General features: G+C 43.0%; 3 protein-coding genes across 3 annotated transcripts in view; 2 read left to right on the forward strand and 1 right to left on the reverse strand.

The window, feature by feature from the left end:
- Positions 1–346: 346 nt before the first annotated feature.
- On the reverse strand, positions 347–7,518 carry dapk2a (death-associated protein kinase 2a). Its single transcript, XM_069715999.1, is given in 10 exon segments — positions 347–1,637; positions 1,640–2,182; positions 2,408–2,453; positions 2,524–2,676; positions 2,778–2,853; positions 3,793–3,922; positions 4,208–4,346; positions 4,765–4,986; positions 7,088–7,200; positions 7,457–7,518. Coding segments are annotated over 9 exon segments (1,512 nt in total). The 5' UTR covers positions 7,150–7,200; positions 7,457–7,518; the 3' UTR covers positions 347–1,496.
- Positions 7,519–9,393: 1,875 nt separating this feature from the next.
- On the forward strand, positions 9,394–13,643 carry sh2d7 (SH2 domain containing 7). The gene is made up of 6 exons (XM_069715939.1): positions 9,394–9,647; positions 11,025–11,114; positions 11,200–11,365; positions 12,341–12,541; positions 12,725–13,378; positions 13,480–13,643. Exons 1-6 carry the CDS (start codon positions 9,505–9,507, stop codon positions 13,522–13,524), a joined length of 1,299 nt encoding a protein of 432 aa, XP_069572040.1. The 5' UTR covers positions 9,394–9,504; the 3' UTR covers positions 13,525–13,643.
- A 663-nt stretch (positions 13,644–14,306) lies between these two features.
- The window catches only part of LOC138631164 (ras-related protein Rab-11A), a 6,109-nt gene continuing 1,556 nt past the window's right edge, over positions 14,307–18,859 (forward strand). The window contains exons 1-5 of the mRNA XM_069715951.1: positions 14,307–14,474; positions 16,161–16,356; positions 16,608–16,801; positions 17,452–17,532; positions 18,351–18,859. The exon at positions 18,351–18,859 is cut by the window's right edge and continues 1,556 nt beyond it. Of these exons, the coding sequence (XP_069572052.1) occupies positions 14,435–14,474; positions 16,161–16,356; positions 16,608–16,801; positions 17,452–17,532; positions 18,351–18,487 (648 nt within the window). The 5' untranslated portion in view covers positions 14,307–14,434 and the 3' untranslated portion in view covers positions 18,488–18,859. The remainder of the gene's footprint in view (positions 14,475–16,160; positions 16,357–16,607; positions 16,802–17,451; positions 17,533–18,350) is intronic.

Raw genomic sequence — 18,859 nt, forward strand, 5'->3', positions numbered from 1 at the left:
TATTTTCTTTTTAATTCTTAACGATAAAATGTTTTTTCTCGTATTTTTATGCATTCATTTGTATGCATTTACTTGGCTTGGAGTTCTGTTATTATTATTATTATTATTATGTCATTATACTGATAAGGATTTCCTCCGTGGTGACTTGATGTTGTGGTAAACAGTTCCTGAAGAGGGTTTTTTCTGGTTATCTCTTCAGTGCAGACACACAGTCTCACTTCACATCTTATATCTCTGGAACACTTTACGTTTACTGTGGGGTTTTGTTGGTATTTTTTAGTGTATTTTATGTGTTGATAAAAGAGAGCTGACACAGAAATGACACGCAAACACACCGTTTCCTATCGGTTGCACGTTGCAGCGTCTGGTTTTAATGTGAAATGCTTCTATGGAAACATAAAGTTGACATAAATACGACAGTGTCTTTAAAACCACCTGCAGGTTTGATGTTTGTTGTTTTTTGAAGTGCACTTCACGTTAATTCTTTTTTTTTTTTTCTTTTACAAAGAAAAAGACTAAAAGCTCTGCAGCGTTTCTGTTCTTTGGACTCTCAGGTTTGTTGTTGTTGGAGGAGGACTTAGAAGATTTGTGAGTCTCTACTTTATAGACAAAATATGAAAAAAAGCAACAACAACATGACACTTTTCTAAAAGTGAAACCGAAAGGCTCTCGTCGCGTCGTCTCTCGTTAACGTGACGCCGGTACGTGAACGTTTAGTGATTTCAACCGCGGACCTGAAAATGGAGCAGAGAAACATCGGGATCGAAGTTTTAGGGCAACAGAAAGAAGTCCAATCTGATGAGTAACGGGGCAAGAAACTCCTGGGTGTGATGTCGTGTTGGAGGACCCTGTTGCCATGGCGCCACAGTTCACAAACAGATCATTTTGCAAAAAGAAAAACAGCTAAACTCAAGTTAACAAATAGCTAACAACCTGCTAACATAGTTAACAATATCGCTAAAAACCTACCTGCGAAAAAAAACAGCTAACAAAGTTAACAAACAGCTAATTTTGATAAAAAAAAAAAAGAGAAACTCAAGTTAACGAACAGCTAACATCGCTTACAACATCCTAACAATGTTAACAATTTCACTAAAAACCTGTGAAAAAAAAGAGCTGACAAAGCTAACAAACAACTAAACTAACCGCTAAATTTGCTAAAGACACTTAAACTCAAGTTAAAAACAGCTAACATCGCCAACGACCCGCTAACAAAACTAACAAACAGCAAATTTAGCGAAAAACCGTCGACCATTTCCAGAGTTTGACCCCAAAAATGGAACGTTTCTCTGCTCCAGTTTCAGGTTTTACGATGAAATGACAAACGTTCCCGTAGCAGCGGTCCCGTTGGCGTTGACGAAGAGACGTCACTTTAAATACGTCCTCGTGACGTTCAACGGTCGACACTCTGAAACTATCCGCGTCAAACGTCTCTTCACGGTTGTCCTTTTCGTCTGCGGCCTCGAGGACGTTTCGGTGTTCTTCTGTCCTGACGTTCACCTCTGCTGTCCGGTCTCCGTGAAGTCCAGGTTGACGCCGGACAGCAGCTCTCCGCCACAGGATCGGTTCAGCAGCTCCTTCAGGGCCTCGTTCAAGTCGTTGTTGAAGACGGTGGCGAAGCTGCAGTTGGGGAACCCCCTCCTCCACCTCCCCCTCCGCCTCCCCCTCCGCCTCCTCCGTCCGCGGGGAACGACATCATCGCCTCCTGCACCCACTTCAGCTCGTCGCTGAGCTCCAGCCGCAGGGCGTCGAAGCGACCCTGGCGCTCCCGGTATCGGTCGCCGACGGCGACGAGGCCGCGGCCGAACGCCCGCACGTCGTCCTGCAGGCTCCTCTTCAGCGCCTCCACCTTGCGGAACTCGTAGCGGATCTGCGAGAGCTCGTGGCGCACGGCCTCGCTCTCCTCCTTGTACCACGCCTCCTTCTCGTTGTAGGCGGACGCCATGGCGTCGACGTCCTCCTGCAGGCCGTCGTGCGCCGCCGCCAGGCCGGCGAAGGAGCTCTCCATCCGGTCGATGTCCTCCACCACCTGGGCGAAGCGCTCGAAGTTCACGTAGGTGTTGTTGGGCGGCATGCTGGAGTGCGACTTGATGGTGTACTCCCGCAGGCGCTTCGTCTTCAGCTGACGGCGCTCGCGCTTCTTCGGCTCGCGCGTTTTATTCTCCTCCTTGTGCTCGTTGGACTTGAAAGATTCGGAAAAAGAAAGAAAAGGAGAGTCAGCGACCGTTAAATGGAGCCGTGAGACCTGAAGGTTTTCTTTGGTTTTAGACGTTGATCTATGAAGGTTTCAGTCTCGTTTCCTTTCACACCGAAACTTCAGAAAAAGGTTTTTATAACTTTGTCCTGATTCACACCTCACGACCGTTTGTGTTTTTGTGGAAGTCTGCGGAGACTTCTTGGACTTTACCTTGATCCAGGGGTGGTTGAGAGCGTCCTGAATGGTTAATCTTTTCCTACGAGACAGAAACAGATGAGTCAGCGCTACAGAATTAAAACCGGAGTTCCCGATGACGGAGCTCTCACTTCTTGTCCTTCTCCAGCAGCTGGCTGATGAACTTCTTGGCCGGCTCGCTGGTGTGGCAGAAGAACTCCTCGTCGAACTCGTAGTTGATGGCCGTGATGTTGCCCAGCGTGTCCTGCTTGGTCTCCCCCAGGAAAGGAGAGGCTCCGCTCAGCCTGGACGGAAACGTAAAGACGGGAGTTCATTAAGGAGTTTTTTTTAACGTGTTTTTTTTTTTTTTTTTATCGTAACGTTCGGGACGTCTGCGTTCACTTGCAGGATGTATGTGATGACGCCGACGCTCCACATGTCGGCCTCCAAACCCAGCGGCTCGTAGTTCACGATCTCCGGAGCTGAAAAAGGGAAAACAGAAGTGTGAAATCTTCACTCTGACTCACCTGACGGCAGGTAAAAGGAGCCGAGGGCCCCCGAGACCTGCAGGGGCCCCCGAGACCTGCAGGGGCCCCCGAGACCTGCAGGGGCCCCCGAGACCTGCAGGGGCCCTGAGACCGAAGCTCCAGATTCATTAAATATAACTTCTGCCTGCATAATTTTATTAATTAATGTTAAATCTGATCCACTGAAGCAAAATATCAACGCAGACAGCTCCTCCATGTTGTGATCCTACTTTTCTGTTTTTAGTCTCGTTTCACTTTTTTATAATTAATTTTTTTTATTAGTTTTTTATCTTTAAGAGTATTTTTTATTTTATGGATCACGTGTTTTTTTTTAAATTTTTTTTATTATTTTAGGGTACCTTTTTTAATTTATTAAGTATTTTTAGTTTTATTAAATATTAGAGTAACGTTTATCTAATTTATTAATGTATTTTTTATTTGAATTTAATTAAAAATTTTCTTTAAGAGTAGCCTACCTTTTTTTTTTCATTATGTATTTTTGTTTTTTATTCAATTTTATTTAAAAAAAAACAAACCAACGTTTTCTTTATTATTCATTTAATTTGTGTGTTATTTTTATATTTCTCTTTAATATTAATTTTACTCTCTTTTTTGATTTTTTGTTTGTTTGTTTATGATTTCTTTTATTTGGTTTTATTTAAAATTACATTGTGGTTTCCCTTTTTTCTTTTTCTTACTATTTTATTTCTTTTCACTATTCCAGAGTTTTGAATTGTAACTATTGAATACCGTTTTTTTCTGGGCTGTTTGACCTGAGGAACATTAAACATGGTGAAACTGAGGGATCCTTATTGTTTCTGGTAACCAGTGTAAAGACGTTCAAATTAAAATCGATGTTTCCTCCCTGCACGGAAACAAACGAACTCGTCTCACCTACGAACTCCGGCGTCCCGAAGATGTTCTTGAACTCCACGCCGGCTTCGATCTTGTGGGCGAGTCCGAAGTCGATGAGCTTGATTCTCGGCAGCGGGACGTTCTTGTCCAGCAGCATGATGTTCTCCGGCTGCAGAAGACAGACGGACGTTTAACCAGTGAAAAAAAACACAAATGAGACTTCACACAGTTTCTATTCATGTTGTTCAAAGCTGCTTAGAAGCACAGAAACCATAAACTGGGTTTGTCAAATAATGCTGAATCATTGGTCACCGCTTCATGACCCAAAATCACCGCGTCACATAGCGACTGGTCGACGTCTCTACGGTTCAGAAATGTGACGAGCAGTGTGTGTGTGTGTGTGTGTGTGTGTGTGTGTGTGTGTGTGTGTGTGTGTGATGTCATCGTCTCCAACCTTCAGGTCGAAGTGGGCGATCTTCCGGGCGTGCAGGTAGTTCACGCCCTCCAGGATCTGCTTGATGAACTGAGTCGCCTCCTCCTCGCTCAGAGACTCCTTCTGGGCCAGGAAGTCAAAGAGCTCACCGCCAGAGACCCTGAAACACACACACACACACACACACACACACACACACACACACACACACACACACACACACACACACACACACACACACACACACACACACACACACACACACACACACACACACACACACACACACTTTAACAGTTACCCCTCTTTTCACTTCTTATTAAAAGGTTAAAAACAAACTCTAATAATTTGACATGAAAATAAAACTGCAGCTCCCTAACTTTTATCCGCTACATCCAGTCTGACCTCTGACCTCTGACCTCATCAACAACACAAAGTGGTGCAGAATGACAATAAAGAGACACTAAAGTGAAAAGAACATAACAAACGCACAAAATGGTCATTGTTTGGTCATTTTTGTCTCTGTGAGTTTGAGAGTTTAATAACGAGCATCAGTAAAGCGTTGATGGCGAACTCACAGCTCCAGGACGAGCACCACGTCGGTGCGGTTCTCGTAGACGTCGTGCAGCGTGACGATGTTGGCGTGGCGGATCTGCCGCAGGATGTCGACCTCCCGCTCGATCTCCTCCCGCCGCACGCCGCGGCTGCTCGCCATGCTACGACGCTTCTTGATGAACTTGGCGGCGAACTCTCGGCCGCTGCTCTTCTCCCGGCACTGCTTCACGATGGCGAACTGCCCGCTGACACAACAAAAAGTCAGAGTTGTGAAAAATCGGTGTCAAAAAAGAAATTACAATAATAGCCATAATTAAGTGACCATATTTGGACGAGCTGGGGGAGGAGCCAGCGGTGGATCTGACTCGATCTGATTGGAAACCTGATGATACTACGTCCCGCCCACCGATAGCTGTAACCTGACTGCACCACAGGCCTGTCAATCAAACAGACACGCCCCCAAAAACAGGTCTTCTTGAATCTTCTTTTCTAATGAATGAGGGATTATTTTCAGATGGACCTCCAGAAAACTAAGAAGAAGGAGTGACTTTAGCTAACAACACCGAGATAACTGATGGACACATTTTATTCACTTTGGATTTGATGAGAGAAGTTGAATGGGAGTCTATGGAGCCGGAGGCTTTTTGGAGCCGACCTCTAGTGGCACTCGCTGGTATTGCAGCTGAAGACACTTCTGGATCAGAACCATTTTACAGACCTGAAGCTACGAACTCTTTTATATCCAGTCTGAGGTTCAGACATATAGTCACGCAGTATCCACAAGTTGTGTCCTTATTTTATTTAGTTTTTTGCTGCTCACTGAATCACCTCACAGCAACATGTATGGCCGCCATCTGATTCCAGTTCGTCACTCACATTTTTCCCGCCTCTATTTATAGCGTCGCACATATTCTGCTGCAGAGATAAAAGTCTGGCACTCACAAGACACCAGACGACCAAACACATCGTGTAAAAAAAGCATCATTTAAAATTCAAATGGGGCCGTTTGACTCCGCAGCTGCATCTGGTTTTTTTTCCTTTTTCTGAAAGGTTTGTAAGCCAACACTTCACTTCCTGGTCTGAGAACAGATCTGCTAAAGATAGAAGAGGCCTTTAAAAAGCAGCTTGACGTGCCTGAACAGTTGCCTCCGACCCGACAAACACACGGCAGCAATTCTGCAGCCAAACACAAACACACACGCAGCTTTTTGTTTGTTTCTTTATAGAAACATTAGAAAATTATTCACGTCATCGAGTCGTAGAGGAAGTTGTGAGAATAAAAAGACTTTTCACAGGTGCAGAGAGGATTTGTTGGATGCAGTTAATGATTCAGTGTCATTTTCATGTTGTTGCACTGTACAGTGACCGATGTGCTTTTTCAAATAATTCACTCTAAATAATCCGCTATCATGAATTTTATAAGAAATTCGACTGAAGAAAATACAAATAATTCTCACATATTCGACACCAGCAGCAAAACCAAGAGTCTCTTTTCTGTTCCTGCACATTTCTTTAAATATTCTTCACAAGGTTTTTCTGTAAATGTCTGTAAATAAACAAAGCAGGAGTTAAAATACCAAATAAATTCACACAAGTGAGTTTCCCATGATTAGTGGGGTGATTCAGGATGCTAAAATGTTGGTTATTTACACTTGTATCCCCTTTTATTTCCTTTATTTTTCACTACCTTTATCACAAATTTGTTAGAAATGTGCAGAACAACAGATTTCCATCTTGAAAAAGGATCCGGTGTCGAAATCTAGTTTAAAGATTTGAAGTACTTTATTTTATTTTGTTGTAATGTGGTGTTTTATTTCATTTCTTTAATCAATTTAGAGTAAATAAAACAAGGCGAGGTCATGTTATTCTATCAGAGAAGTAAGACTGCAACCCGTTTATTGTTTAGTGTATGAAATGTCAGAAAATAGTGAAATATGTTCATTATTATTCCCTTAAATCCAAGTTAACTTCACTTCAACTTGACCAACAGTCAAAATCCCACACATTTTTGGAGTTTACAACCTGAAACATTTAAGAGTTATTGTAAGAGTTTGTGCTTAAAAAGGACTTAATCAGTTATTTAAAAAAATGGTTTCCATTGACACATGAACTGAAAAACTAATTAATTTCAGCTCTGTAGTGCTGGTTGATCTTTATTGGAGGTCAATTGGCATCCAGCAACAAATGGAGAAGTTAATCCTCTTATGTTCCTTTATATGTTTTGCATTTCTTGTATGAAAGGTGCTGCAGAAATAGTTTATTGCTGTTATTATAATCCTGTTTGCATCAACTGCCCTTGTTTGAATTCTGATTTAAATAAAACTTTAGATAAATGCATGTCTGTACCTTCCCAGCTCTTCACCGATTTCATAGAAATCCTCCACTTTCTGCTGCTTGAATAAATCCATCTTCACTTTTCTGTTCACGGTCAGAATAGTTCTTCAGTTTTATCTGTTAACCTGAAATTCAATTTTTTTAAAAAAAAAAAAAAAAAAAGACAGTTATTTCACAGCCCGAAAAAAGTTTCCACAGTTGTTTACATCATACAATGTTAAATTAAGAGTCATGGACAGTGTTAATAATTGAAAGTGAATTTATGTTTTTTTGAAAATGTAATTGCAGTTGCAAACTGTTTTGTGCTGTAAATATTAACCAACGTGACAAACTTTGAGAGTCTCGTTAATGCTGGACACCAGAGTGTTTAGAAAGTCTCACCGTTTTGATCATTAATCCACGTTTCGGTCGTGAACACCGTGTCCTCCTGTGTCCCCGTGTCCGTCCCCGGTGCTGCGTTCAATACACCACGAGGACTTCCTAATGTCCAAACACATCCCGCCCCTCAGCCCCATTCAGAACTCCATTCAGAAAACGACGAATTTAAGGTTGTTGCTGCTTTTCAGCACACGTGAAGTTTGTTGATTTTTGGAAATCGTGATCACTGCAGTTTTCCCTATGAGGTCTGAGGTTTAATGAGATCAGCCGCAGAACAGTTAATTTGAATATTACTTTTTCCATTTTGTTAATTTAACGTGATAAAAAGTGAGAAATCTTAATTTAAAGATGGTTTTAGACGCGTTTATTTGACGCCGAATTGATAACGTCCCCGTAAAGACTCAGTTAATTCTCTCAAAAGCTTTGAATCAGACTCGGATATCAAGAAAACTTTAATTTGCCATGGTACAAATGAGTGTTTGGCTTCAAAACGTCTCGCAGCGCGCGCTCTCGTCTTGGTCGGACCATCTGGTCAGCTCGCGCTTTTAACTATGACACCTGTTGCCTCGCGTGCAGCTGCCTGCTGCAGTGAATGGAAATAAACCGTTTTTAATTTTATATTCTATAATTGATTTTGTGGAGCTAAAGGAGAATTTATTATTTGTCTTTTGCTAAATCCTGTCAGTGCTCGCTGCAGAGATTTGGATCGATGTTTAAAGAGTTATTGGGACATCCTAATAATAAAGAATTACGTTTTTAATGACGTTTTTCAGCATCATTCTGAAACAGGATGTTTGAGAGTTATGACACTTTTATTTTATTTTACCAATACATCAAAAAGCATTTACTACACTGGATCAGCCAATTTGCTATATTACAAAAAAATCAATGTGTCAAATACTTAAACAATGTATTTTATTTGGTTTTATGAATAATTACCAGGTTTTCATCTAAAACATTGAAATTTTCTGGTATAGTTTCAAACGTGGCTAATTTTTTTAGAACGTTAGAAGGTATGCGGAACCACTCCAGCTTGTTTCTAATTGGACATATTCAACGTACGTATTCAACGTTACATAAATGAAAGAAAGGGGTCTGATAGAGACTTTGCTTTACGTGTGATTCGAAGGACATTAAATCTCAATGTCATTTCGAGTGACTATGCGGTTGCATAAAGACATTTTGGAGGCGTTTAACTCCAAATACAATAACTTCAGTTTTGTCTGCATTTAGAAAAATTACCGGTCATCCATGCAGACCTTTATATCTTTTAGTTATTCTTGAAGTTTCTCTGACCGATCGGTGTCATCTGCATAACGACGGACGTTCATGCAGTGGTTCCTCATAATAATCAACTAAAGGAAGCATGTATACGGTGAAATGCGTATCGGGCCGAGCATCGAACCTTGTGGGACTCCATAACTGACCTTTGTGAGCACGGAAGAGTCATGATTGACATGAGAAAAATTGAAATCGAAGGGATATGATTTGAATTAAATTTCTTTAATCAGTCTCTGTAATAAATGTAGGCGACTATTTGTTTACGCCCTGGTTTTACATTCATTTTAATTATCTGTCCTAATGCCGCTGTCTTTTTAAATGATTATTTATTGATTTCTTGCTCATACCTGACCTGCAAACACATTGTTATGTTAGACTGTCTGACTCTGATAGTAGCACTTAGGATGGGTTTGTTTGAAAAAAAAAACACGTTATTCTAAATTTGCTTATGAAATTCTTCATTCAAATAAAAGGTTTAGAATAAACAGAACTGTCAAACTGAGGTGTGCAAACAAATATGATAAAATATTTTACATGTTATGTTGACGCTCAATCTGGGATTAGAAATGCAAGATAGTGAAGTGAGTGGGAGGTCGATGAGTCAGCCGGTAGATGAACTGGATAAACTGGAACAATACCACTATTCAGATGAGGGAGGACGGCCGGCGGGAATAGTCAAATCAGGTACCTCTCTCCTTCTTCCTGTGGAGAGTTGAACGTTCGTCCTCGCCCGGCCGTGCCTCCACTCCTCTCGACAGTTGGAGGGAAGGATGGAGAAGAAGCCGGCCGCCGAGCCGCCGCCGGAAGGAGGCCTGAAGGAGCTGGTGCTGAGGTGGTTCACGGACACCCAGGCGTCGCTCATCCTGCACAACGGCAACTTCCCCGGCTGGTTTCAGGGCCTCGCTGCAAGAAAGTAAGCGACACTGAGAAGAGCTGGAAACTGTGAGGGTGTGGGGGGGTTAACGTTCGTTAGCAAGGACATGCACTGACAGAATATAATTTCCAGTTCATAGTAGTCGAGTCTTCTTCTACTTCTTGCTTCTACCACGTAGTCATTGGTTACTTTGCAGATTAAGAATTTGCATCAAACTTTGAATGAGGTCAAAGTTAAATAAGCTTCATCTTTGATCTACTGTACCAGTCAAATGCTGTTTAAACATCACATCATCGGTAGTGAACTCAGAGGCCATTTTTCTTCTGATACGGTAAAGTTTGCTAAAACATACTTACACACTTTTGCTTAATTGACATTTTCAACAACAGATTTTTACCTTCAGTATATTTCTATTGTGCATCAAAGAATCTGAACATTTCCTCCACCAGTGAGGTCATGTATCTTTGCAGTCTTTTTTTTTTAGACAATATTTGTTATCAATGAGAATAAACCAATAAGAAATAGATTGTAAAAAAACCCTCCAAAAAAACAGGAAAGATACAAACGATGAAAAAAAGTTTGAAATGTGTATGCTGCACTCATGACCTCAGATAATTTTTTAAATCCTAGCTACATCCGGGTTACCCGGACATCTCAAAAATATGTATGAAAGATCAAATTTGATGTGCAGTGACATAACATTTGCAAAACAGTGACCCCTGCGGTCAAAAATGAGAATTACAGAATTTCTACACGTTCAAATGGAAAGAAGTGATTCGATCTGATCGGAAACCTGACGATACTACGTCCCACCCACCGATAGCTGTAACCTGACTGCAAAGCAGGCCTGTCAATCAAACAGACACGACCAACCCCCCCATTTAAAAAAAAAAATTTTTAAAGCTTATTTTCTAATGAATGAGAAAACTAGTAAGAAGGTGTGACTTTAGCTAACAACACCGAGATAACTGATGGACACATTTTATTCACTTTGGATTTGATGAGAGAAGTTGAATGGGAGTCTATGGAGCCGGAGGCTTTTTGGAGCCGACCTCTAGTGGCACTCGCTGGTATTGCAGCTGAAGACACTTCTGCACTTTTAAGAGCCGGAAGCTACGAACACTTTTATAATCGGTAATAGTACTTTATTTTACTTGTGTGATGTCAAAAACGATACCGCAGAGTAACAGTAACAAAAGAGTCAGCAAAAGTGTACCGCTAAGTTTACGGTTTCACGAATTTGCTGTCATTAGCCACCACGAGCTAACGGTCACACCAGACTAAATAAAGCAGCAGATCTTTGTTCACTCTGAGTGATGCGTGAGGAAATGAAACCATGATATGGCAGTGGTATTTTTAAATCTAATTTGCCTGCAGGTCCATTTCACTGTTTTTTGTTTTTGCTCTCTGCTGCAGGGACGCTGAGGATCTCCTGAGAGACAAACCTCTGGGCTGCTTCCTCATCCGACTCAGTGACAAAGCCATCGGCTACATCCTGTCCTACAAGTGAGGCCTGATCGTCTGTCCAACGTTATCCGATCGTTTCTGTCCTGCCTTTCTGATTCCTCTTCACTGCCTCACCCAAAAAAAGGGGCCTCGACCGGTGCCGCCATTTCGTCATTACCCAGAATCGCGACGGGCAGTTCGTCGTATCGGGAGACTGTCAGGCATACAGCAGCCTCGCCGAGCTGATAGAGCACTACAAGGTCAGCCCCATCCAGCCCTTCGGAGAGCACCTGACCTCCAGCTGTTATGAGGTGAGACTTCCTGTTAAAAGAGAGTTTTTCCTTCTGTTGGAGGTTTCTTCTGTTAAAAGAGAGTTTTTCCTTCTGTTGGAGGTTTCTTCTGTTAAAAGAGAGTTTTTCCTTCGGTTGGAGGTTTCTTCTGTTAAAAGAGAGTTTTTCCTTCGGTTGGAGGTTTCTTCCTGTTAAAAGAGAGTTTTTCCTTCTGTTGGAGGTTTCTTCTGTTAAAAGAGAGTTTTTCCTTCTGTTGGAGGTTTCTTCTGTTAAAAGAGAGCTTTTCCTTCTGTTGGAGGTTTCTTCTGTTAAAAGAGAGTTTTTCCTTCTGTTGGAGGTTTGGTTAAAAGAGAGTTTTTCCTTCTGTTGGAGGTTTCTTCCTGTTAAAAGAGAATTTTTCCTTCTGTTGGAGGTTTCTTCTGCTAAAAGAGAGTTTTTCCTTCTGTTGGAGGTTTCTTCTGTTAAAAGAGAGTTTTTCCTTCGGTTGGAGGTTTCTTCCTGTTAAAAGAGAGTTTTTTTTCTTCCTTCTGTTGGAGGTTTCTTCCTGTTATGAAGGAGTTTTCATTTCCACTTTTGAAGATTTATCTTCATGTTAAAAATATATTTCTCCTTTCCATTGTTGGAGGTCTTTCTTCTTTTAAAGGGGAGTTTTTTTTCATCCCAGCTATTGCTAATGTGTGAATTGTTGGGTTCCTTCATACAATATTGTAAAGTTATGGCCTGAAATAACTTGTGTTGTGACTTGGTGCTACATAAATGAATAAAATTGATTTCTTCTCAGTAAAGTTTTTCTCCGGTGAACAAAGAGTGGCTTGTTTTCTGTCAGTTTCCACAAACGACTGCAGAGCTGCTCATCTGTTCTAAATCTGAACAGCTGTAATTGCTTCAGCGCCGGTTTCATTTGCCTGCATCATTTCCATGTCTCACTTTATTTACCCTTCGAAGCCAGACGGGCTTATCGCCATAAAATCAGACAATGGCACCGCTATCTTTCAGGTGGACGCCGGCGAGCTGTACGATGTGGTGAGTTACGACACCAAAGGGAAGTGTGGGGTTAGTGTCATGGCTCTGCGCGATCTGTGGGACCAGAAAAACCATCGCCACGGCAACGCCGGCGACAATCAGAGGATTCAGCCACCTGCGCTGCCACTGAAAACCAAATCCAGGAAGCTGACGGGAACCGTGTCTCTTTCACAGGTGAGATGGAAACTGGAGCCGAATATGGAAATCTAAAAAGCAAAACGGCCTCGAAACTCACAACACACTTTTGATAAGAAACATTTAAGTTTGATTGCGTGCTGATGATTTCATGTCGTGGCTTTGCTGATAGACCCGGTGGTGAGCTTCGTCATTGTTGTTTCCGTTGTCTTGTCTTTAAAGGGTGTTCCTCCGGTACCGAAGCGAGGCCTTCCTCTGGGCTTCTCCCTCAGTGGATTGTTGCCCGACACGACTTTGCGTCCGAGTGAAACGCAGACGGACTCCGACAGAGCGGAGAAACTCCCAGGAAACACCAACACGACGCCGACGTCCGATGGAGACGCGTTTCACTCCACCGATGCAAACTATCACGGAGATCTCGGTCCGCCGGGCGTCGTGTACGCTGAGCGGCGCAGATCTCTACCGCAGCTGGATAACAACAGCACGGAGCAGGAGGAGGAGGAGGAGGAGGAGGAAGAGGAGTACTCCAACCAGCTCAGCAGCCCGACCTTCACGCCATCCGCTCCTCTTCCGAAGGTCACCTGCCAGACGTACTCCCTCCACGCCCCGCGCGAAGGCTCGAGGCCGAGCAGCTCCGGGTCGGAGCGGCAGAGCGAAGATCTGGAGGTGTCGCGGGCGAACCCGCTGTACCAGACCTCCGAGAGGTCCGGGGGGGGTTCGGCCCGGCAGGCCGACGGCACGTACGCCGAGGTTCCCCAGAGGCCCGACGACACCTACGAGCAGATCCCCGGCGAGGCCGCCGCTGCTCAAGGCAACATGTACGAGTCTCTGGAGGACATGAAGATTAAGAAGTCCAAATCCACGTGGGGTAAAAATGTGAGTCCAAAATAATAACCAGTGTTGCAAATACTACTGAAAACCTTAAAAAAAAATTTTTTTATTTAACGTCTCTTTTCTGATTTTATTTTTGTTTGCAGAATATGATATGGAAGAAATTCCTTCCTGATTACAAGAAGAAATAAAGGTGACATCACTTGCGGAGATCCTCAAGGCATCGTTCTGGTTCTCCTCTTTTTTCTTACTTTGTATTAACGACATTGTTTTTTTCCCCTTATATGCAGACGACTCCACTACTAAATAAAGAAATGATGTAAAAAAGAAACGTTCAATTAAATGAGGATCCTTCATTTTCACATCAGGCATTTTATATACTGTGTCTGTAAATAAACAAATAACATACATCAGCCTTTATGTTGTGTTAAAATATTACTATTAGAGTCCAAACAATATTTTTTTAATACTTTGGTAACATTACTTCCTCAATGCCAGGAGTCTTTTTTTTTTATTATTGAATTGAACTGAATTAAAATGAAGGTTTTTTATTTTGTACACAAGTCATTGAGCTGAAACAGGAAACGGACCTAAAAAATAGACTTAACTTAAACTTAAACAAGCTTTTAAGGCTCGGAAAGGTCTCTAACTTTGGACATCAAGCTTCAAAAAGGTGTCAACATTTTTCCAAATCCTCTGAGAGGAGCTGCCATCACTTTAAATGTGGTACCAGAACAACATATTCAGCTTGTTGCAACAGCGAAATGAATAAAATCCTGATTCCAGTTGTCCTTACTTATTATTGAAACGTATTACTTTTAGTTATTACTTATCTATTACTTAGTAATGTCAAGAAAACGCAAGTCGGCACAAAGAAAACCAAATCACTCGGTTGTTGTCACACCTCCGTCTGACCGCTAGATGTCTCCGTTCTTCGAGGGGCGCTTCTTTGGGTTTTTCACCTCCGAGAGGAGAAGAAGAAGAAACTGAGGAAGTTCGGCTTCCAAACAGATTCCCCGTTGGAGGAGTAAAACCAGCAGATCTGCCGTCTTTTGTACTTCAAACTGACTCAACTCGGACTAACCATTTCCTAACGGGACGATGGGCACTAGAGATGACGAGTACGATTATTTGTTCAAAGGTAAAAAAAACGGGGGTGCTTTTTTTTCCTGTTTATTGTTGTAGCTGTGTGCGCTGCTGTTAGCCGACGAGCTAACAGGCCAGCTGGTCGGCTCGCCTCGGACCGTCGTCACCGAGTGACTCCGAGCAGCCTTCATCGAACCGGTGGATGGACAGGTTCCGGTTCTTTGACGGTTGTTTTCTTGTTAAATAAATAAAAATCAGCGGGGCGTCTTTTCCTTTTCTTTCTTTTTTTTTTTTTTTTTGGGTCGTTAGCAGTTAGCCGGTGTTAGCTCGCCCGTCGGGTGGGCGCGGACACACCTCACGTTCCCCGTTATCACGGCGTCCTCATCGGCGAGCAGAGGCAACACGGCCGGGGCGAGATGTAACGTGTTACGGTCCTGAGAGCCTCCGGGACGGGGGGGGGGGGGGGGGGCATCTGCGGGTTTTACCCGTGAAATCACGGCTAGTTAAGGCTAGCTGGTTAGCACGCTGTATCAGTAAGGTGATCAATAACGGCGGAAAACAACAACAACAACAACAACAACGTCCAGCCGAAGTAAACAAAAGCTCCGTGTGGCAGCAATCAATCACCGTCAAGGTGGCATTCAAACGATTAATTAGCATGTAATAACGGTTTCTATTGTTTTTATTAAATACATATCTCCAGCTACATGTTCATGTGTTGGGCTGCTATTCATTATTTTATTATTTTATATCGAGTCAAAAAGGAATAAAATATTTTCGTGATTAACGTGTTTATCTCGAACAGATCGATATAACATCTTACTTTTATGATTAAAAAAAAGCATAAAATATTTAAAATTTACCCTGAAATTGATTTAATCATCGATACTTACATATAAAACGACACATTTAAATGCAGCAGCAGTTTCCAAAGACTGAAAACACAATTAAAGATGAAAAAACAAAAAGAGTCGGAAGCCGTAAATGAAGCCGAAGGTCACGTGAGCAGAATAACGGCGAACAGTTTTTAAAAGGGTCAAAGTTCAGAGTTTCACATGATCAGCGTCTTCGTCTGCTGACGGGACATGTGGAGACGTCCCCTGATGTCCCCTGATGTCCCCGTGGTGTGTCTGAATATATAACAGTCTTTTTTTTTTGTGTGGACAAAACAATGAAATGATTAATAATCATCAGATGAATTGGTCGAAGATCCGACCTTAAAAGGATCGTTATATTTCATCATATTTTCTGATGACATGACAGAAAAATATTAAAGTCAAGAACATGAAGCTGTTGTTGTAGTTTTATATGTCGGCATAAACATAGTAGATCACCTTTAAATATTCAGGAACATATTACTGTGGTTTGTAACCATGGAGACGCTTTCAGACACACTGCAGCTGCTGTGTTAGAACATTTGTTTTAAAATTTATGATATTAAATATTATTATGATCAATATGGTATTGATTATGACAGTAATTATTAGCTGCAGGCCTAAAAAGTTGAAGTGCAAAATATGTATTCATCCTGTTTGTTAGAGTATCAATAATAATATATAAATAAATAGTTCAGTGTGAGGGTGTAATAATGTAAAATATATAAAATCCTCGAGGTCATTATCGGTGCTGACATCACAATAAATATTAATGTTGTTAATGAGCATAAATAATCAGATTAAAGTGTACATTACGATAACATGCAGGTTTAATAACGCAGCGTTGCCTCCTCTCTGTGACTCAGTGGTCCTGATCGGGGATTCGGGGGTCGGGAAGAGTAACCTCCTGTCCCGCTTCACCCGCAACGAGTTCAACCTGGAGAGCAAGAGCACCATCGGGGTGGAGTTCGCCACGCGCAGCATCCAGGTGGACGGCAAGACGGTGAAGGCTCAGATCTGGGACACGGCCGGCCAGGAGCGTTACCGCGCCATCACGTCGGCGTGAGTCCGTCGCTCAGTTCACTTTGTGTAAAACGTCCTCACTTTGTCTAACAATGAAAATGAAACACGGTCCTCATAAGGATAGTTGTACAAGTACACACACACGTTTCCTTCCATTGTCTCCAACGAGCCTCAGAAACATATCAGACTATTTTCCAAACTCCTGAGCAGCTGCATCGTTTTCCTCTGATGATGATGATGATGATGACGACGACGACCCCCTCCCCTCTCCCCCACCTCCCCCCTTGCAGGTACTACCGCGGGGCGGTCGGCGCCCTCCTGGTCTACGACATCGCCAAGCACCTAACCTACGAGAACGTGGAGCGCTGGCTGAAGGAGCTGCGAGATCACGCCGACAGCAACATCGTCATCATGCTGGTGGGCAACAAGAGCGACCTGCGCCACCTGCGGGCCGTCCCGACCGACGAGGCCCGCGCCTTCGCCGGTGAGACTCCGCCTCCAACCGCTTTCACTTTTTATTCAACCCGAATTCCTTCTTTCTTTAAGAGGATCCTGGAAAACCAACGAAACGTCTGCGGAACCTGAAACCGGTCGACCATTCAGTCCGGTCCGAGCGTATTCAGTCCCTCCAGGAGATCCCAGTAATCAACGCAAAATTCAAGCAAACTCCGTAATATTTGCGTGAGGTCACAATTTTTTTTTTTTTTAATCCTGCAATTTTTCTGCGAAACTGTTTGTCAGCAGAAGTCTTTTCAAGCTAAACTCGCTTTATTAATATAAATATCTCAGGAGCAGAAAGGCTCCGCCTCCTCTCCTCTCATCACCCTAAACAAACTCTGTGCAGGAAGGGGCGGGATTTTGCGGGAAAATGTGGCCTTCACAATAAAATGTTCTAATAAAAGGAAGTGAGTCCATATTACCGGACGTTAGACGAGTTTTATCCACAAAACAACCTCTGAAATCCTGGAGGGACTAAATCTTCAGACGTATTTCTATCGGCTCTGATTGGTCGCTGTGTTTTTCCTCTCGTTGTGTGTCACGGCGACGAGTCTGTGTGTAGCTGGTTTTGTGTGTTTTGTGTGTAACGGCTCTTTATCTGAGGAACGATCCGCTTTGTTTCTTTTACCTCCGCAGAGAAGAACGGTTTGTCTTTCCTGGAGACGTCGGCTCTGGACTCCACCAACGTGGAGACGGCCTTCCAGACCATCCTGACAGGTCAGTGCTGCCTTCATCATCATCATCATCATCATCATCACACACACACACACACACACACACACACACACACACACACACACACACACACACACACACGGAGCAACGGACGCTCAGGTGATCGACTCGTTATGAAATAAAACTCCGTAAATAACAAACGACACTAAACTTCAGAAAATGACTTTGTTTACAAAATAAAGAAGGAAGTAGAAGTAGTTTCCTTTGTTCTGAATATTTGATGCCGTAATGTTGCGTTTAATCTGACTGTAATCAAAATCAATAATCAGATATTTTTCGGTATTTTGTCAATATCGTCGAGAATATCGTGAAAATACGCAAAAAAAAACCATGTTTGATTTAGTTTAGTTGATTTATAGAAAGTAAATGTGACAGCTGATGCTCCTCCTTTGAGGTGTTCAACCTGAGGCCCGCGGGCCACATGTGGCCACCACGGTTTATTTATCCTGATTCTTAAGTGGCGTAAAAATCCCAACTGAAGACGACAATCTGTAAATTTAGTTTAAACATTAAAAACTTCATTTGTCGTAGTTTAAATAATAAAATCTGAAGAGTCGCTCCTGGGAAGAGTTCTTTTGTTTTTTTGTTGCATGATTAGAAAATGTCATCTGCCATCGTATATTTACAATCTGCTTCCTGCTTCCTGCCGGTCGCCTAGCAACTACCAGGAGCAACCGGAAACCCCCTCCAGGAGGCTCGCTTTGTTTCTTTGTCTTTCTTCTCTGCGAGCGTCTCATTTCGAAAGACTTCACACGAGCTAAATAACACCGGCGCTCTCCTCTTCCTCTTCCTCTTCCCAGAGATCTACCGCATCGTCTCCCAGAAGCAGATGTCGGAGCGCCAGGAGAGCGACATGTCGCCTAGCAACAACGTGGTCAACATCCAGGTGCAGCCCACCGAGAATAAACCAAAGATGCAGTGCTGTCAGAACATCTAGCCGGGCCTCGGATCTGCTGCTACTCCTCTTCCTCCTCCTCCTCCTCCTCCTCTTCTCTCCCCCCACCCCCCAATCACAGACCCCCCCGCCTCCTCGCTCTCAGACCAACAGACGGCCCCGGCGCAGCTGCGACCCCGAAATCTTCACCTGCTTTCCTCCCCTCCTCTTCCTCCTCCTCTTCCTCCCCAGGTAAATACCCCCCCCCAGTATAAGACGAAGCAGAGCCCCTCTGTCTCCAGGCTTTCTGCAGGACAGCAGGCAGCATTTCATATCACGTTAGATTTCATTACTGTAGATGCGCTGACATGTCACGAAAATGTCTTAATATATGAATGTGATTCGTTTTTTGTTTGTTTGTTTGTTTGTTTTTCC

This window comes from Brachyistius frenatus, unplaced genomic scaffold (genome assembly GCF_029030835.1).
Source record: "Brachyistius frenatus isolate BFR_SWC_R1_liver_20210118 unplaced genomic scaffold, ASM2903083v1 Contig_150, whole genome shotgun sequence".
NCBI classification, from domain to species: Eukaryota; Metazoa; Chordata; class Actinopteri; family Embiotocidae; genus Brachyistius; species Brachyistius frenatus.

Excerpts from the sequence above, each read along its gene's own strand:
- sh2d7 (XM_069715939.1), top strand. The coding sequence starts at position 9,505 with ATGGAGAAGAAGCCGGCCGCCGAGCCGCCGCCGGAAGGAGGCCTGAAG. Across the intron at positions 9,648-11,024 it reads CAGGGCCTCGCTGCAAGAAA|GGACGCTGAGGATCTCCTGA; the intron begins GTAAGCGACACT and ends TCTCTGCTGCAG. Across the intron at positions 12,542-12,724 it reads GAACCGTGTCTCTTTCACAG|GGTGTTCCTCCGGTACCGAA; the intron begins GTGAGATGGAAA and ends TTGTCTTTAAAG.